General features: G+C 44.1%; 1 protein-coding gene across 1 annotated transcript in view; it reads right to left on the minus strand.

The window, feature by feature from the left end:
• The window catches only part of VWF (von Willebrand factor), a 175,286-nt gene that overhangs the window by 150,842 nt on the left and 7,484 nt on the right, over window positions 1–16,960 (minus strand). Inside the window, exons 4-8 of the mRNA XM_081191447.1 lie at window positions 15,580–15,682; window positions 15,283–15,491; window positions 10,867–10,991; window positions 2,970–3,186; window positions 38–160 (exon numbers count right to left, since the gene is read on the minus strand). Coding sequence (XP_081047573.1) covers window positions 38–160; window positions 2,970–3,186; window positions 10,867–10,991; window positions 15,283–15,491; window positions 15,580–15,682 — 777 coding nt within the window. The remainder of the gene's footprint in view (window positions 1–37; window positions 161–2,969; window positions 3,187–10,866; window positions 10,992–15,282; window positions 15,492–15,579; window positions 15,683–16,960) is intronic.

Genomic DNA, 16,960 nt, shown 5'->3' on the forward strand with positions numbered 1-16,960 from the left:
AAGATTGGCTCTGTAAACAGATCAGTAAATAAATTACCAGGGCAGCTGCAGCCATCGACACATTTTTCTTGGCACACTTCATTGATATTCAAACTCTGGCAGGTTTTGGCACAAGGGGATGTGCACTCCTTATACTCCAAGCCAACTGGACATCCTGGCCCTGAAAAAATTGCAGGGATCTGAGAGACAAATCCTTTAGGAATCTACGAATACTCTACTTACTTTATTATACAGAAGGGTGGATATTTTATTCGGTCAATTCCTTTCTCGTATTTTATTTTTTAAAAAACCACTTCTAAGGAGGTAAAACTTACACATACAAAACAGGTAACATATTACAGTGACCATGCAACATTTGGCAAACAGAATCACGTGTGAATGCTGAAATTCCAAGAAACGTTTGTGGACATCTGAAAACTTAGTTCTGGAGACAGACAGGAACTGAATGTGGCTCAGGAGATATTTTGCTTTCCATGGTGTAAACATGCAGCTTGTTTGTTCTATCTCTGGCCAAATCATTTCTGAAGTAACTCCAAAACCTGCAAACAGCTATTAGCTGCAGTTAACAGTGAGATGAGCAGACATACCACATGCAATGGGTGTTCTTTCATTCTGCCTTTTGCTCTCTGGAAACAATTATAATCTGTCTCCACCTGCCATGATACAAAGGTGAATGCCTGGCTGTTATTGTTGCAAATTATGGTGATTTGCATTAGGAAATGTTCTGATGCCTTGCAGCAGAAGGGAGCTGCTCTTCAACAATATCTGCAAGGCAGCTTTATGGCCACCCCTGCCCTAGAGAGTAGCCCTAATACAGTGTGTTTGTGTTACTTGTATTCAGTAAATAAAGCTACTGTATTAAAAAAAAAATATGAAACTACCAAGTTGGCCTGATATGTACTTAACAATTACTTGTTACTTGTGAATTTATGAAATGGGGGGGGGGGGAATCTGCAGAAAAATCATCGCAAAATTTGGAGCCCCTGTACACAGTTTGGAGACGAGGGTGAATATATAGGAGGAAGATCTCCATGAATTATAGAGGCACTAGACTAAACAGGGCTTTAAAAGTCTTCACCAGCACTCATAACTGGACCTAGAAGCTTGTGGTGTTCGTACAGAGACCCCGGTTGTTTCACAGACTATTGACCTGTACACCACTACTTTATCCTTCCGCTTACACCAATTTTGTGGGAAAAAACCCAGGGTTCTCCAGTGAAGCATTGAGTCTCAGTCAGGTAGAGTTAACAATGAAGATTAAAGTTTATTTCAAACACAAACAAGTTTTAAAATATATTCGAAACGCTGTCACTCTATTCCCTCTCAGTCTTGCCCCTGTCTCTCACTCACTCTGACTCCTCTGTCTCCCCCCCCCCCCCAAAGAACCAACCGAACTAACTGTCAAAACCTCTGGGCTGAACCTCAAAATCAGGTAGGCTCCACCTCTGGGCTTTCTTATTGGTCAATCTATTAACCCTTTCTCTCCCCCAATACAAACGTATCCCCAAAGAATGGGCAAACGCCACAAAGCTAATACGGAATCAGAGCAGCTGAGGCCCAGGATTCTGCATCAGCTGAAGCTTATGAATTGTCTTCAAGCCCTCAGTGGAGCACCTTACAGCATTTGATATGAGAGGTTTCCAATGGATGACCAAGGGCAATTTTGTTGGAGAAAAGCACCTGCAGAAATAGCTCACCTGTCCAAGCTTGTGAAAAGGATCAATGAAGGGAGTAGCCCTTGTCCTTTAGAGGGGCAGATAAATCAGGTCCTCCTTTAAAGAGGGCACGTATTGCGTTGAGACCTGGAAACCGACACCCTGAGTTGTGGGTGGGTACGATTGGTCAGCCACAACACCCTATTGGTAGGTCCCTCGTAGCTGGGTGCAATCTGGCCAATGGGACGCAGTCCAGACAGTCTGAGGGACCTATTTATACCCATGAACATGACCCAGAGCTTCCTCTTTTGGCACGTGCATTTGGAACACCCGCCCACCTCTCTCTATATTTGGGGCTGTGAGCTTGACCTTGTTATGCCATTGTGTGTCGTCTGTCGTTGGGACAGGGGCACGGCAGGAATTTTCCCCACTTGGCTGATTGGCTGGTGCCATTTGGGTTTCGCAAATCGTCACAACTTGTAAGGCTGTGGATAGGCTCTGGTTCAGGTGATAGGGATGGGAGAACGCTCTCGCCATCCCTATGTGAAGGGTATTCCATTAAAGGAATCCAGGGACTTAATGGTTTGGTCAACCCCTGAGAGGGGGTTGTGCCCGTGCCTGAGTCCAGGGGGACATTTGGGTGGCAGAGATAGCCCATTCCTGGCTTTCCGCTTATCCAGGTGTTCCCCCTTGGCTGACCTATGCTGGTGCCCTGGGTCAGCGCTACCTGCAAGGGTGCAGGGAGCTAGTCGAACCAGAGCCTATGCAACCAGTCACTTTCTGTAATCAATAAAGTTGTGGCCTAAATTCTGCCCAAAACCAAAATTTGAGCCAAGTGTGAATTTATTTAGGGGGGAGGTTTCTGGGTCTGAACACGCAAAAGCAAAAACCCTCTTGCCCGTGGCCAGTCCACCATCATAGCCTTTGACCTATCCAGATTGTGTTTCATATTGCTAGCCCTCATCTAACCCATAATTTGGTGCAGACATTCATTCAGGGACTTGGCCACGGCCACCGGGTTTGGTGAAAAGGCGAAGAAGTCCTGTGTGCCATTAGCACAGTGGCAGTGACACCACCTGACAGTCCATTCCAATGGTTACACATCTCTGTTGAAAAGCATGGATAAGAAATAGCCCACAAATAGATGGCACCGTGAGAGATGCAAGGTCAGAACATGCCCTGTCTGTGCCCTTAGGCGATCGTGACAGGTTTTTGCTCGGAACTGGGAGTTCAAGCCATGTTACTAGTGTTTTAGAACTCTCCAAATCAATCTGTACTGCTGTCCAGTACAGAAACCAAGTCTTGGAAACTTACTGCATGAAGCGCTGTCAGGCCATCCTTCCAGAATCACACCTTGACGAGCACAGTTTCTGGCATACTCTAGAAAAACGGGACAGTGGCAGTTCCTATCCTGGGCACATCTGCAGATGTCTTCTTCACAGAGGCCAATGAATTGCTCGGGATCAACCAAGTGATGACATTGGGAAAAGACAGTGGATGTCCTCAGCAGCTGGCAATTTTCTATAACGCCCTGCAGGTACAGAATAATTAGAGCTGTCACAAAGCTATTACAATAAGCCTCATGGGATAAGGGTGTGTTCGGGAAGGGAAGGGTGTAACTGCAGGAATATGCAGGTGCTATTCTCTTCCTCCACCCCATGAATTGTCCCTGGAGAGATGTCAGGAGTAGGGCTTCATGTCTGAATACTCTCTCCTCTGTTCACCCCTGTCTCATTCACCGCAGAGACCTCATTGGGGGCCTGGCCCTGATGGCTGGTATAGAGTAGAGGCAGGGCTGGATTTAGGTTTGATGAGGCCCTAAGCCACTGAAGCTAATGGACCCCCTATATGTCTAGCTGTCCTTGTCAACAACAAATTGTCGCTGTTTTCTTTGTGTTGAATATATGCTATATGGTAATTTATGGACCTAATAGGCATCTAAAGCCATTTGCACATAACAAATAGGAGCCTACACAACACAACACAAAACACTGTTGCTGTAGGTTTTATTTTATTTGTTTTTTATCTTATATTTTGGAAATGTACATCCAGGTTTTTTTCCTTTACATGTTTTTGGGGCCCCCAAGAGAGTGGGGCCCTAGGTTATAGCTTGTTTAGCTTATACGTAAATCCGGCAATGAGTAGAGGCCAAGTCCCCAGTGCAAATCTCACCTTTGCCACCAACTCATTACACAAAGTGTCTTTAGTCAAGGCACAGACTTTCCTTTCAAGTCAGGAGGCAAGCTAGCTCCTGCCCCCCCCCTTTTAAAAAGAATTAAATGCTTTATTATGTTATTATAAATTTTATCCTATACTCCTTTTATTTATTAGGTTCTTAATCCCATAGACATGCCTCAACGCTGCACCCATTTTATCCTCACACTAACCTTCAGAGAGATTAATCTGAGAAACAGATTTAATGTTCACTGAAGGAATTGGCAGGACTCAAGAGTCACGCAACACTTTTCCACCAACCCCTTTGAGTAGGAAGAAAGAGTACGAAACCCCATAGCTCAGTAGTGGTGGGCAGAATACAGACTGAACCATAGCTATTGTTCTCTGCCCCCGACAGCTGACCATGGCACATTGAAAGGCGCTGAGGGATGGGGAATTGTGCATTCTTGAGGCAGAGGCTAGCAAACAAAGGAAGCTGTTTTTCTTTATGTAAAAGATCAAAATTCTTCCAACAGGCCCTGGTATTGCTGAACTGCTATTAATAGAACAATGTATTGCTTTGAGAATGAATAAATTAAACTAATGTTTGAAAATGCCACAAAAGTCTCCTGAATACATAACACAGAGCCTTCGCTTCTTCAGCCTGCAGGAGAAATAATCCTCTGTCCATGCTCTCTGTTTGATAGTAGTTGATACAAGCACAACTGCTTTCCGTAATCCATAATTCTGCCCAAATGAAGCTCAGTCTTACCATGAGGCAAGGAGAGGTGGGACACCTCAAAGAGGACATTTCTAGTGCCGTTGAAGGTCAGCAAAGCAGATAGGTGGGGGCACAGGACACTGGGAAGCTGGCAAGCAGTGCACCCCATATTTAAAGGAGCAGAAGGTACAGAAGTCATGCTAATGAGCCCTTCGGATTTTCTGCTTTAGGCTAAAAGGTCCAAATCTAGTTCTGATATACATATATTTTTAAAAAATGGGTTAGATCCAGACTTAATCATGCTTAGAGCAGACCCACTGAATCCAATGGGACAAGTTGATCATGACTAAGCTAAGTTCCATTGATTTCAATAGGGTTACTGTAAGCATGACTACTTGCGCAATCTTCCTAACCATGCCTACTCAGACATGCCCTATTGCATTCAGTGGGGCTTACACGCAAGCAAATGGAATTAGGATTGTAGTCTAACTCTAGAGCCAACCCAGCAATATAATCACAGTTAAAATGGCTGTCGTTACCGCAAAAGTGGCTCCTCCAAAGCTGGGGTCTCATGATGAAGCGTAGCAATAAAGAATCCTGTTGTGGAGGTCCCTTGGGGCACTGGAACGGGCTGCAAGCCCTCCATACTAGCTATTCCATGCCAAAGGGCCATTACAGCCAAAACATTGTAAGTTTTTTCTAAACCGGCAAAAGCTGCAAGTTGGGCTAGATGTGGTTAGGTAGGCAGAACTAGACTGGCTGAGGGCAGAGGAAGGAGGAATTGTCCCTGTTCTGGGAGTGAAGAGCATTGAGGGCCTTGGTTAAGCATCTCCAAGCAAAACCCCAAACAAGCCGAAAGCATCAGTCATCAGAAAGTTCAATGGTACGAAAACAAACAGGATTATTTGTATGAACCAGGACCTCTGTTTTCTATCAACAAGTGGCTGGGTGTTGCAAAAGGGAACAGAAGATGGAAAGCAGATTGGCAAAAACAAAGTTAGCACCTCAAAGGAAGTCCAGAACATAATAAACAGTCAAGAGAGAAAATGCCTGGGTGAGGCAGTTTGGGTAAGAGACAACACAGAGAGGGAGTGCTTTCTGACATACATGACTTAGCAGCCGCTTCCAGTCATCGCTGGTCAACTGTAGCTGAATAGCGACTCTAACCTGAATAACATTTTGTAACCAGGTAGGCAACTCCCCTTCCCCAGACCCAAATGTGTGTATGGAAGGGTGTGTGTGTGTGTGATTTTTATTTAGATCATTGTTTATGGATAAAGGGTTACATATGTATTCAGACCCTTGTTACAACTCTGACCTCCCCATCTTAGAACTGAATGATCCCTGCTGCAGAACTTCCAGTGGTCGAGACCACTTGCACTGCCCAAAAAACTGCCTCTCTCCCCACCAGAGACCCACATCAACACAGTCAAGAGGTCTAGAGCAGGGGTAGGCAACCTAAGGCCTGGGGGCTGGATGTGGCCCAATCGCCTTCTCAATCCAACCTGCGGACGGTCCAGGAATCAGCATGTTTTTACATGAGTAGAATGTGTGCTTTTATTTAAAATGCATCTCTGGGTTATTTGTGGGGCATAGGAATTCGTTCATATATATTTTTTCCAAAATATAGTCTGGCCCTCCACATGGTCTGAGGGACAGTGGACCGGCCCCCTGCTGAAAAAGTTTGCTGACCCCTGCTTCAGATCCTTAATGGCCTGGTCTTTTATTACAGCAGAAATAAAATCTACTGAATGTTTTTGAGCCACTGAGGTTTCTTGGGATGCCTATTTCTTTTAGTAGCATGGTACAATACAATTCTACTGTCCACAATCAAATCCCTCAATCTATAAAGTCCATTCCTCTTCCAGCATCTGAGGTACGGTGGACCGGCCCCCTGCTGAAAAAGGTTGCTGACCCCTGGTCTAGAGGGCCTGTTAAAGAGGAGAAGAAATGCTAGGCTCCAAGTCAGAGGCCTCTCTCTTTTAAGCCATCCACTCCTGTCGGAAGAAGCTGGTTGATGCAGCCCTAGAAGCATAAAAGCTCCCTGCACACTCTCGGCTTAGTCAAGTTGCTCGCTAGGAGGCTGCCCTGCTTCACAGGTTTTCTGCTGGATTGGAGCACATATTCTCCAAATTGTATCTTCTTCTACCTGCCCCGCCTTTGCACAGTGTAAGTGGCTGACTGGCTGCAACATTCATTGCAACAGCCACGCTGGGTAAAGGAGAGGCATATTTGCAAGCAAAACAGTATCCACTTGACCTTACTTTGTCAACATGGAACACCACTATTTCCTTTTCTTATTTTTTTATCACAATTAAAGACTATAAATGCATAATTTTACAGTTACTAATCGATAAAACAAACCATGTGTACATCAAAATAAGAAAGACAATAATATACACCTGTGTGGCTTCCCTCCACCACAGCTCAACTTCTTATAAATTAGTGTATACAGTGGTACCTCAGGTTACATACGCTTCAGGTTACAGACTCCGCTAACCCAGAAATAGTACCTTGGGTTAAGAACTTTGCTTCAGGATAAGAACAGAAATCGTGCTCCGGTGGTGCGGCACCAGCAGGAGGCCCCATTAGTTAAAGTGGTGCTTCAGGTTAAGAACAGTTTCAGGTTAAGAACTGACCTCCGGAACGAATTAAGTACTTAACCTGAGGTACCACTGTATATTACATTGTGTCATTATCTTGTTCATTATCTAACCATCATTAAACTTATTTCTAATTGATTCATCTTTACATATTTAATCTATACATATCAACATACTGTATTATTTTTTTTTGGACCAGTATTTTCCCATATATTCTTCAAAACATTGCCATTCTTTCCTCAGATTTTGATTAGATTGATTTCTTATAACTGCCGTTAATTTAACCAAACCTATAAATTTGCCTAATTTTTTTTATCCACTCCTTCTTTGTGGGGCTAATATCTCCTTTCCAATTTCTTGCCAGTAATATTCTGGCCGCAGCAGTTGCATATAAAAATATCCTTTTCTTATCTTTCCCTACTATGCTCAAAAGGAGAGTCTCTGGTTTCTTTTCAATTGACATTTTAAACATCTTTTTCAGCTTTTCTTGAATAATCCCCCAGAAGCTCTTAACTTTCTCGCAGCCCCACCAGACGTGCATCTTTGTCCCCTCTGCATTTTTGCGTTTCCAACATAAGTTGGATTTTAACTTATAAATCTTGCCTAGTTTTATAGGTGTCAAATGCCACCTATATAGCATTTCCATGATGTTTTCTTTGATAGTTTGGCAGGCAGTAAATCTGATGTCCGGCCTCTCCCACTGGTCCAATTGTATTCTATGGCCAATGTCCTGGGCCCATTCTACCATTACTTTTTTTACTGCTTCATCTTTAAGATCCCATTCCAATAAAAAATTGTAGGTTTTAGATAATAGCTCTTTATTGCTTTTTAATAAAACCATTTGTAATTTGGATTCTTCCTTACCAAAACCCGTTTTCTTGTCCGAATTAAAAATATTGTATAGTTGATGAAATTGAAGTCAGTCAGTGAGACAATGTCTTATCTCCTCAAAGGCTTTTACTTTTAAATTCCCTTCCTCTTCTTTTAACAATTGTCTGTAGGCTGCCCAAGGGACGCGGGTGGCACTGTGGGTTAAACCACAGAGCCTAGGACTTGCCAATCAGAAGGTCGGCGGTTCGAATCCCCGCGATGGGGTGAGCTCCCGTTGCTTGGTCCCTGCTCCTGCCAACCTAGCAGTTCGAAAGCACGTCAAAGTGCAAGTAGATAAATAGGTACCGCTCCGGCGGGAAGGTAAACGGCATTTCCGTGCACTGCTCTGGTTCGCCAGAAGCGGCTTAGTCATGCTGGCCACATGACCCGGAAGCTGTACGCCGGCTCCCTCGGCCAATAAAGCGAGATGAGCGCCGCAACCCCAGAGTCAGCCACAACTAGACCTAATGGTCAGGGGTCTCCTTTACCTTTATATGCTGTCCAGCCACTTTCCATATTGATTTTTTTAACTGCAAAGGCAGGGACAGCCAGCATGGAGTATGGGGCTCTAATAACAGTTGATACTTCCTTTTCTTTTATCAACTGTGAAGATAGGCAATTTCCATTACAAAACCACAAAGAAATGGGCACAGAGAGTTGAATCCTCCCTCTTTCCCAGTACTACCCCTGCGTTCAACTTTGCAACCTTTCTGCTGCATTTCCCTTTTCAAAACAAACGCTGTTTCTCTGCCTTCTCTCTCAACCGCATCTCCAGCTTGGAGTGTTTACAGCAAAGCACATTGGCCTCTCTCTTGCTCTCTCTGCCACAGAACTCCCCCACCCCCACACAAAAATGCCACAAATCTGAAATATGCATTTGTCTTGGCAGGCCAGTTGTTTGCAATGTAAAAAACAAACAAACCACAAACTTATTTCCCCCCACAAAGATGGCATGACTTAGAAAAAGCATGAAAGCATCTTCCTACTAATTTCTTTCTCTTTCTTTCTGGGTGGATGCCATTGTTTCCTATAGACAGCTCTCACCTCTGCACCAGGAGAGGAAAAGATGCTGTCAACCCCAACCTCTTTTTATCAGTAAATAAATGTCATTAAAAGGAAGCAGGAAGTGGGATATTCTGGTGCTTGAATTATCGAGTGTACAGTGGTACCTCGGGTTACATATGCTTCAGGTTACATACTGTAGTGGTTCTAGGGGTTGCTCGTGCATAAATCGGCACTACACCTGGCTGGGTTGCCTGAGTGAACCTTTTCTGTCCGGACAGCCACTCTCCCGTGGCTGTCTCAATTGCTGGCAGAATCCGTCAGTGGGCATTTCTTAAACTTCTTCCAGCAAAGAAGCTCTTTGACGCCTAGTCTCCTCCTACTCTCTCTGCGCGAAAGCCTTCTGCGCAAGGAGGGCGTAGGCAGCGGAGGACCTCTACTCTCCCTGCTGGTCCCCGGCAAGGAGTCATGGGACCGCCTCGCCGCTTCCCCCATCTGCCCCCCTTCTCCACTGGTGCTACACTGATTCTCTTCCCCAGAAGATGGGCTGCCTCTCCCAATCCCGGGACGCTTTCCGGAATCCCTCTGGATCTTGCTCCCTCCCTCCGGCACTGATGGCAGTTCCCTGACACATACGATTCAGGTTACAGACTCCTCTAACCCAGAAATAGTACCTCGGGTTAAGAACTTTGCTTCAGGATGAGAACAGAAATTGTGCAGCAGCAGCACGCCAGTAGTGGGAGGCCCCATTAGCTAAAGTGGTGCTTCAGGTTAAGAACAGTTTCAGGTTAAGAACGGATCTCCGGAACGAATTAAGTACGTAACCAGAGGTACCACTGTAACACTCTGCTTCATCTGGCTTTTGCTTCCTGGGGCTTGGGTGCCTTATTGAGATATTTGGTTCCCAATTGTGAAATGGGCTTCCCTTAGCATCTAACTGTTAATCTCTCTTCCCGACTGACCACAGCCGGATAGAGGAGAGAGCACAGAAGAGACAAGAAGCACTTACTAAAATCCCACCTCCCTCCTAACATGGCTGCAAAAGGTAGAGGAGCCCTGTTGCTCCCCTTTGCTAAATCCTGCTGTGTCACAATACCCGAAGACCTGCTAAAAACAGCAGGCAGGTGAAGAGTACAGGTGAAAAGGCCCAGGAGATAGTCACAGCTGCCTTGTCTTCTGATTCAGCTGCGATTTTTTGCAACGTAACAGTATTTGAGAGAAGCAACAGTGGCCGAAGGCAAATTTTGGGTGTGTGCCTCGCTTCTTTTCTTTTGGAATGTCAAAGGAAGGGAGTGTTGCACATTGTCTCTGCTAAAACAGGTTCTGCAGGGAATTTGCATGGTTTCAAAATCTGATTGACCAGAGGTGACAGTCAGACAAATGAAATGGGAAGGGGAAACTCCCTTTAAAAAATGCCATTTGGAACTTTTTAGTCCGTTATCAATCTCCTGCCAAATGGGTAAAGAAAAGGTGTTCACAGGACTTGCCTGGGTCCTGTCAAAAATCCACACTAAAATGCTTTGTGCAAATTTTAAAACGGCATCTGATAAACTGCTGAGGACAAGTAGAAACTGGTTGCCATCCACTGGCAGCAGAAAAAAGCCTCTGCTGTGGGGGTTTTAAATCATGAATATACAGTTCAAGAGAATAAGGTGCATTCTTTAATATGCTTTGAACTCCCCTGTCTGAAATGCTGTTATTTTGGCACAGGAAATACTGTGTGTGTGTGTGTGTGTGTGTGTGTGTGTGTGTGTGTGAACATGAATTACAATTTTGTACTGCAAAACTATAATATAAATTAACTAAAATGTAGGATTCCCTTCTGCCCGGCTGTCAATGAATCTCTCGGTGCTGCACCAACCTTCTCTTCCATCTCAGATGAAATGTTGCAGGTATAGCTTGGGGGATTCACCCTTTGGCATCTCCTCTCTTCACTGTGCATGGCCCAGGAGTTAGCAAAAATGTAGGGGTTCTCTTCCAGAGTTCCTGCAGTTGCAAGGAGGAAAATAGGCCATTACTTGAATATGACAATTTGCTTAGAGTTCTCTGATCAAGAATGAAGCTTAAGCAAATGAAACTTCCTTCCTCAACGGTCGATTGTGCTGGATAGTTTTCTGCAGACAAGCAGGTAAAACACACAATTTAAAATATTCTGCCCAACATGCGCAATTGTCTTCTAAACATGTTCCCACAATGTGATCCTTAGAATGATAACACATCTGAAATGTAACTGCCAAATACCTCCTTATAAAGGTTGGAACTGTTTACTGAGGTAGCTTCTTATAAAGAGAAGACACCAGAACTCCAGAAAGCATTACATTTCATTATTAACGTAATTTAATTTAAAACAAGTGATGAAAACTTGCCTACGTTAACCGGTTACAGGTCTTATGAATAGCACTATTGAGAGTGATTATTTGTACATATAAAAGTAAAAGCATGCCTGGCAGTTGTGGTGGATTGAAACAAAGTGGCTTGGATGTAATCAGTTTGAGAAGCAACCGGCAGAGAGAAGATGTGGTTAGAGGAATTAATGCTCAACTGAACTCATGGAGAGTGGGGTTTGCTGTCTGGTGGAGCGTCGGGTCCACGTGGGGAAATATTTGGACTGTCCTCCCAGCCATTGGAGCGAAGCCAGGGCCTCCCTCTTTGGCCAGGCAGACTGGAGCCAAACCCCCATTTAAACAGGCCAATCAGAGGTATTGAGGTGTGTGGTTGCAGCATCTTATGCACCCACCCCTCCCTCTTTCTTGAGGAGCAACTGGCAGATAGAAGGTGTGGTTAGAGCAGAGGTTCCCAACCTGTTTTTGGCCATGCCCCACCTAAGCATCTCCAAAATCCTGATTCCCCCCTCCCCCCCGATGTATAATTCTTATTATTCAAAAAGTGAACTCCTATTCACATGGAGGAAGCCTAAAAGGCAATTAACTGTTAATAACTCATTCTTGAATTGCCCCCCCTAAAAATCGAATTGTCCCCCAAAACATGGCTACCTATGTGAAAACCACATCCACTGAAGCACAAAGAAACATCCACACTTAATGCACACATTATTATTATTAGTAGTAGTATTATTATTATTATTATTATTATTATTATTACTATTATTATTATTATTACTACTACTACTACTACTACTACTACTATTATCATTGCTGTTTCAGAATTTTAATAAAAGTCAGACTTCCCTCATTAGCAGGGGGCAGGGGAGATAGGAGGAAAAGACCTTGGATAATTTCACAATGGGAAATTAACAAAATCTTAATGGAGTGCAAGGTAAAGGTAAAGGGACCCCTGACCATTAGCTCCAGTTGTGACCGACTCTGGGGTTGCGGTGCTCATCTCGCTTTGCTGGCCGAGGGAGCCAGCATACAGCTTCCAGGTCATGTGGCCAGCATGACTAAGCCGCTTCTGGTGAACCAGAGCAGGGCACGGAAACGCCGTTTACCTTCCCGCCGGAGCGGTACCTATTTATCTACTTGCACTTTGACGTGCTTTCGAACTGCTAGGTTGGCAGGAGCAGGGACCGAGCAACGGGAGCTCACCCTGTCGCGGGGATACAAACCGCCAACCTTCTGATCAGCAAGTCCTAGGCTCTGTGGTTTAACCCACAGCCCCACCTGCGTCCCTTAATGGAGTGCAAAGAAGGCACTAAAAAAAGGTCAATGTGGAAACAGCCTCTATGAGTATTGGGCGAATAAGCAAGGGAGTAAACTTTGGCTACAAAAGATTGCCCTCTACCTCTGAAGAAAGCAGGCAGCTTGCCTGCCAACTGCCTCTATTGGCGCTCCCCCTACGAAGCTTGACAGCTCTGCCAGCAGATAGCAATATTCTGCCTCTTATTTTGGAATATTTTCGCAGACTTCCCAGTCATGCATACTCCTAACTGAGTCAGCATTCCACTTTTTTCATGTATTTTTTTCCCAAAAGAAGGATGTTTTTCAGGTACAGGGAATCTACAGGGCTAGGACAAGGTCAGTCAGAAACAATGAAAAGAGACCTTTGGCATTTGGCTGTTAATTTAACAGCCCTTTCCCACTCCTGTAAGAACACACTCACGGTGTTTTAAAGTGCAAAACATTTTAAGATACACACACACCTATTCTGAATTCAGTTTTTAAACTCCACACAATAATACCCAGATGTTGTTTGTAATGAATTCACGGGGAATTTGAATGCACTGTTTAATAGCTGATTCACACTGAACCTATTTGTCGAAAAGACTTGCTGCCATAGCCACATCTCTACCTCATTTTTCTGTGGACTCCTCTACCCTAACAGGCATTAGCCTCCTAATGTGCTTTTTGCAGGAAATAACACTTACACGAGGAACCAGGTTGGAAGGGCAATTGTTATCGGGAAACAAGGCTGCGTGGAAAAACCCTCCCCATAGGCCAATCTCCAAATCCAGCTGCTTTTTTCTTTTTTAAAAAAATATATCCAGTGCTAAGCACACTTTTAGAGTTGTATGTAGTATAGTTGCTAAGGCTGCAATGACCAGAATCATAGATTTGTAGAGTTGGAAGGGACCCTGAATATCATCTAGTCCAAATCCCTGAAATGCAGGAATCTGCAGCTGTCCCTTGTAGGGATCAAACCTGCCACCTTGGTGTTAATCAGCACCATCCTCTAACCTACTGAGCTAATATTTAGTTCTGAGCAAATTGCTCTGGTTTGCAATTGCTCCGTAGGGGTTTTCACGCATGAAACTTAAATATACAGTGGTACCTTGGGTTAAGTACTTAATTTGTTCTGGAGGTCTGTACTTAACCTGAAACTGTTCTTAACGTGAAGCACTACTTTAGCTAAGGGGGCCTCCTGCTGCTGCCACGCCGCCGGAGCACAATTTCTGTTCTCATCCTGAAGCAAAGTTTTTAACCTGAAGCACTATTTCTGGGTTAGCGAAGTCTGTAACCTGAAGCGTATGTAACCCGAGGTACCACTGTACTAGAAGACATGCCAAAAGAACTGATTAAAGAGGACGTTGATCATAATGTTGGGATAAGTAGGAGCCAAAATTATTTCCAAGGAGAAATCCTGCCAGGTGAATCTTATCTTCTTTAAAAATTGTTATTAGATTACTAGTTTGGGTTACTCGTGTACTAGATTGTGGGCATACATTTTTGGAAAAGTAATAAATATTATTTACTTAAAAAAAAAGATTGTGGGCATACAGTGGACTACATCTGACAAAGTTTGCCAAGCTATTTTGGTTAGCAAACTAAGCAATAACACCATCAGGTGGATTCAGAACTGGTAAAAAAAAACCTCTACCCTGAGTACTCATTAATGGCCCCTTATCAAAGTAGAGATATGTTTCAAGGAAGTACTGGAGTCCTCATACTTTCCGGTTGTAGAGTCCATTTTCTGCATGAAGCAAGACCAAGGCCCATTCCTTGGCATCTCAACTTGAAAGGACCTCAGGACCTCTGGAAGCTGAGCTGAGGCAGACCCTCAGCCTGAGATCTTAGAGGACTACTGCCAGGTCAAGTAAATAACACTGGGACCACGGACCATCTGTCACTCCATATAAAACCCTCATAAATGGAAGTGTAAATGGATTTGAATGTCCACCTACAATAATTTTCACCTCAGCTAGGGGAGCTCACTTGGTTGACTTAAGCAAGACAACGTTCTCTCAGTCTTGGTACTCCCATCTGCAACTTGAATATTGTAATACTGATGTACCAAGCTGGATAGGAAAGACTGCTGAGAAGAACTCTGAATACTTTCTTTTTAAAAAAAAAAACTATAGAAAAGGTGAAAGGTAGTATTATCAGCTAATTTACTTTGTTGCTTCAAGGTAAAGGGATCCCTGACCATTAGGTCCAGTCGCGGACGACTCTGGGGTTGCGGCGCTCATCTCACTTTACTGGCCGAGGGAGCCGGCATACAGCTTCCGGGTCATGTGGCCAGCATGACTAAGCCACTTCTGGCAAACCAGAACAGCGCACAGAAACGCCGTTTACCTTCCCGCCGGAGCGGTACCTATTGATCTACTTGCACTTTGACGTGCTTTTGAACTGCTAGCTTGGCAGGAGCAGGGACCGAGAAACAGGAGCTCACCACGTCACGGGGATTCAAACCGCTGACCTTCTGATCGGCAAGCCCTAGGCTTGAGAAGAACTCTGAACACTTTCTTATATTTTTTAATAAAAAAACTATAGAAAAGGTAAAAGGTAGTATTATCAACTAGTGTACTTTGCTGCTTTAAGTATACTTGGAAGAAAACCATACCAAACTGTCCAAATCTCTCCTGAATAATGATGAACCTCACCTTCTTGTGTCATGAAATCATCTTCACCAAAGCTATTCAAGTTGCCACAGAGTCCACAGGTCTTATTGTAGTACTTGTCTGCAAGGATTATATGAATGTTTCCACTGATATCAGCCTTCACCACAAAGCCATGTTCTTCACTGGATAACTTATAATAACCTGCCTCCATTTCTATAAATACTCCATTGGAGGCATGAGGTATTGAAATCCTATGATTAGAGAAACAAAGAATCCTGAGTATAGGATGCAGAGAAAAATGCATTCTTCACAATTCGTTGCCACTATCAAAATCTTTACCTTCCATCGCCTTGAGTCACCGTGCCATCTAAAAACAAATGAATATCAAAATATTCTCCGAGGTACAGAGAAATACTGTTTCTTTTTCCATTCTGGTAATCGCCTGAAAAGAAACAAGATGTTATGAGTTTTCTCCCTTCAGAAATGACGCTCGCCCTTTTTAAGAAGTACAGACAGACCTTAAGGCCAACCCCATACTGTTTCCTCATGTGCCCATTCACTCGACTTGGGCTTAGCATACAGGTTTTGTTTATGGCACTTAGTATGTAGAAATCTATAACACATCTGTCTTCTGAGTTCTCCCCGAGAACTTAGCATTGCCTGAGACCATCCGGCAGTTATGGCCTCATGCCAACATGACTGATCTTGCATACAGAAGCTGAGGGGTGATAACAGGGTGCTGCTACTGTTTGTACAAATTTTAGCAGTAAGCAATCCCAGGGGAAGCAGGGTGATGCTCCAGCTTGGGCATGATCCCACAGAGATCCCTTCGTCCTTCATCTGAGTCGCGCTCAGAAACAAAGAATACAGCCACCATTTAAGTGAATGCACTGTTTTGCTGATTAATTCCTGGTGTCCATTTAGAAACATTATCCAAGTGCAACACCACTAAAATGATGATTGCGCACTAATTGACCTTTAATTATTTCCATTTAGTCAAAACCGTTTCACAACTATATTACATTTTTGGTTAGGCCCATTATGCCGCTAAACCTCAGTAAATGGAATTGTGTCATTGTCAACGAGGACAATGATTTATGATTTCAAAATACTGAACACAGAGGGATGTATGCCAGGAAATCTTTACTGGCCGCCATTCCCTCCAGCTGTTTTGGGACTACAATTCCCATCATCCCTGTCCACTGGTCCTGTTAGCTAGGGATGATGGGAGTTGTAGTCCCAAAACAGCTGGAGGGCCGAGTTTGGCCATCACTGCAGCTAGCACATGCCTACTGTCTGTCTGAGACTGCTTGTCTCTTCTTCAAGTTTTATGGGCTTGTCATGATAGCACCAGTGCAATACTGATACTCCCAAGGCAGTCTCATCTTGCATGGAGCCTCTTTGGAATCGTGCCCCATTTCTTCAGGGAGGGGCTGAGGACTAAAGAAACAGAGCTTGAAGCTGGAATGTAGGCAGCAACGAAATAAATGCTGGGCTTTTGCAGGATTTGGTTGGCAAGAAGCAGTCTTGAGGATCCAAGGACACACATTTTGTTCTGGAGAAATGATGGTCTTTCAAGGCTAGCCTTGCTTGTTCCTCCAAAACCACAACTTGCCTGTCATAATCCCCCACGTCCGTCTTCTCACAAAGAAATTGTCCCTGCAAAAAGCTAGGTCGTTCAGGGAAGTGAAGGAACATGGCACACTTTTAAGTGATGTAA

Source organism: Podarcis bocagei (genome assembly GCF_964188305.1).
Source record: "Podarcis bocagei genome assembly, chromosome: 4".
Lineage (NCBI taxonomy): Eukaryota > Metazoa > Chordata > Lepidosauria > Squamata > Lacertidae > Podarcis > Podarcis bocagei.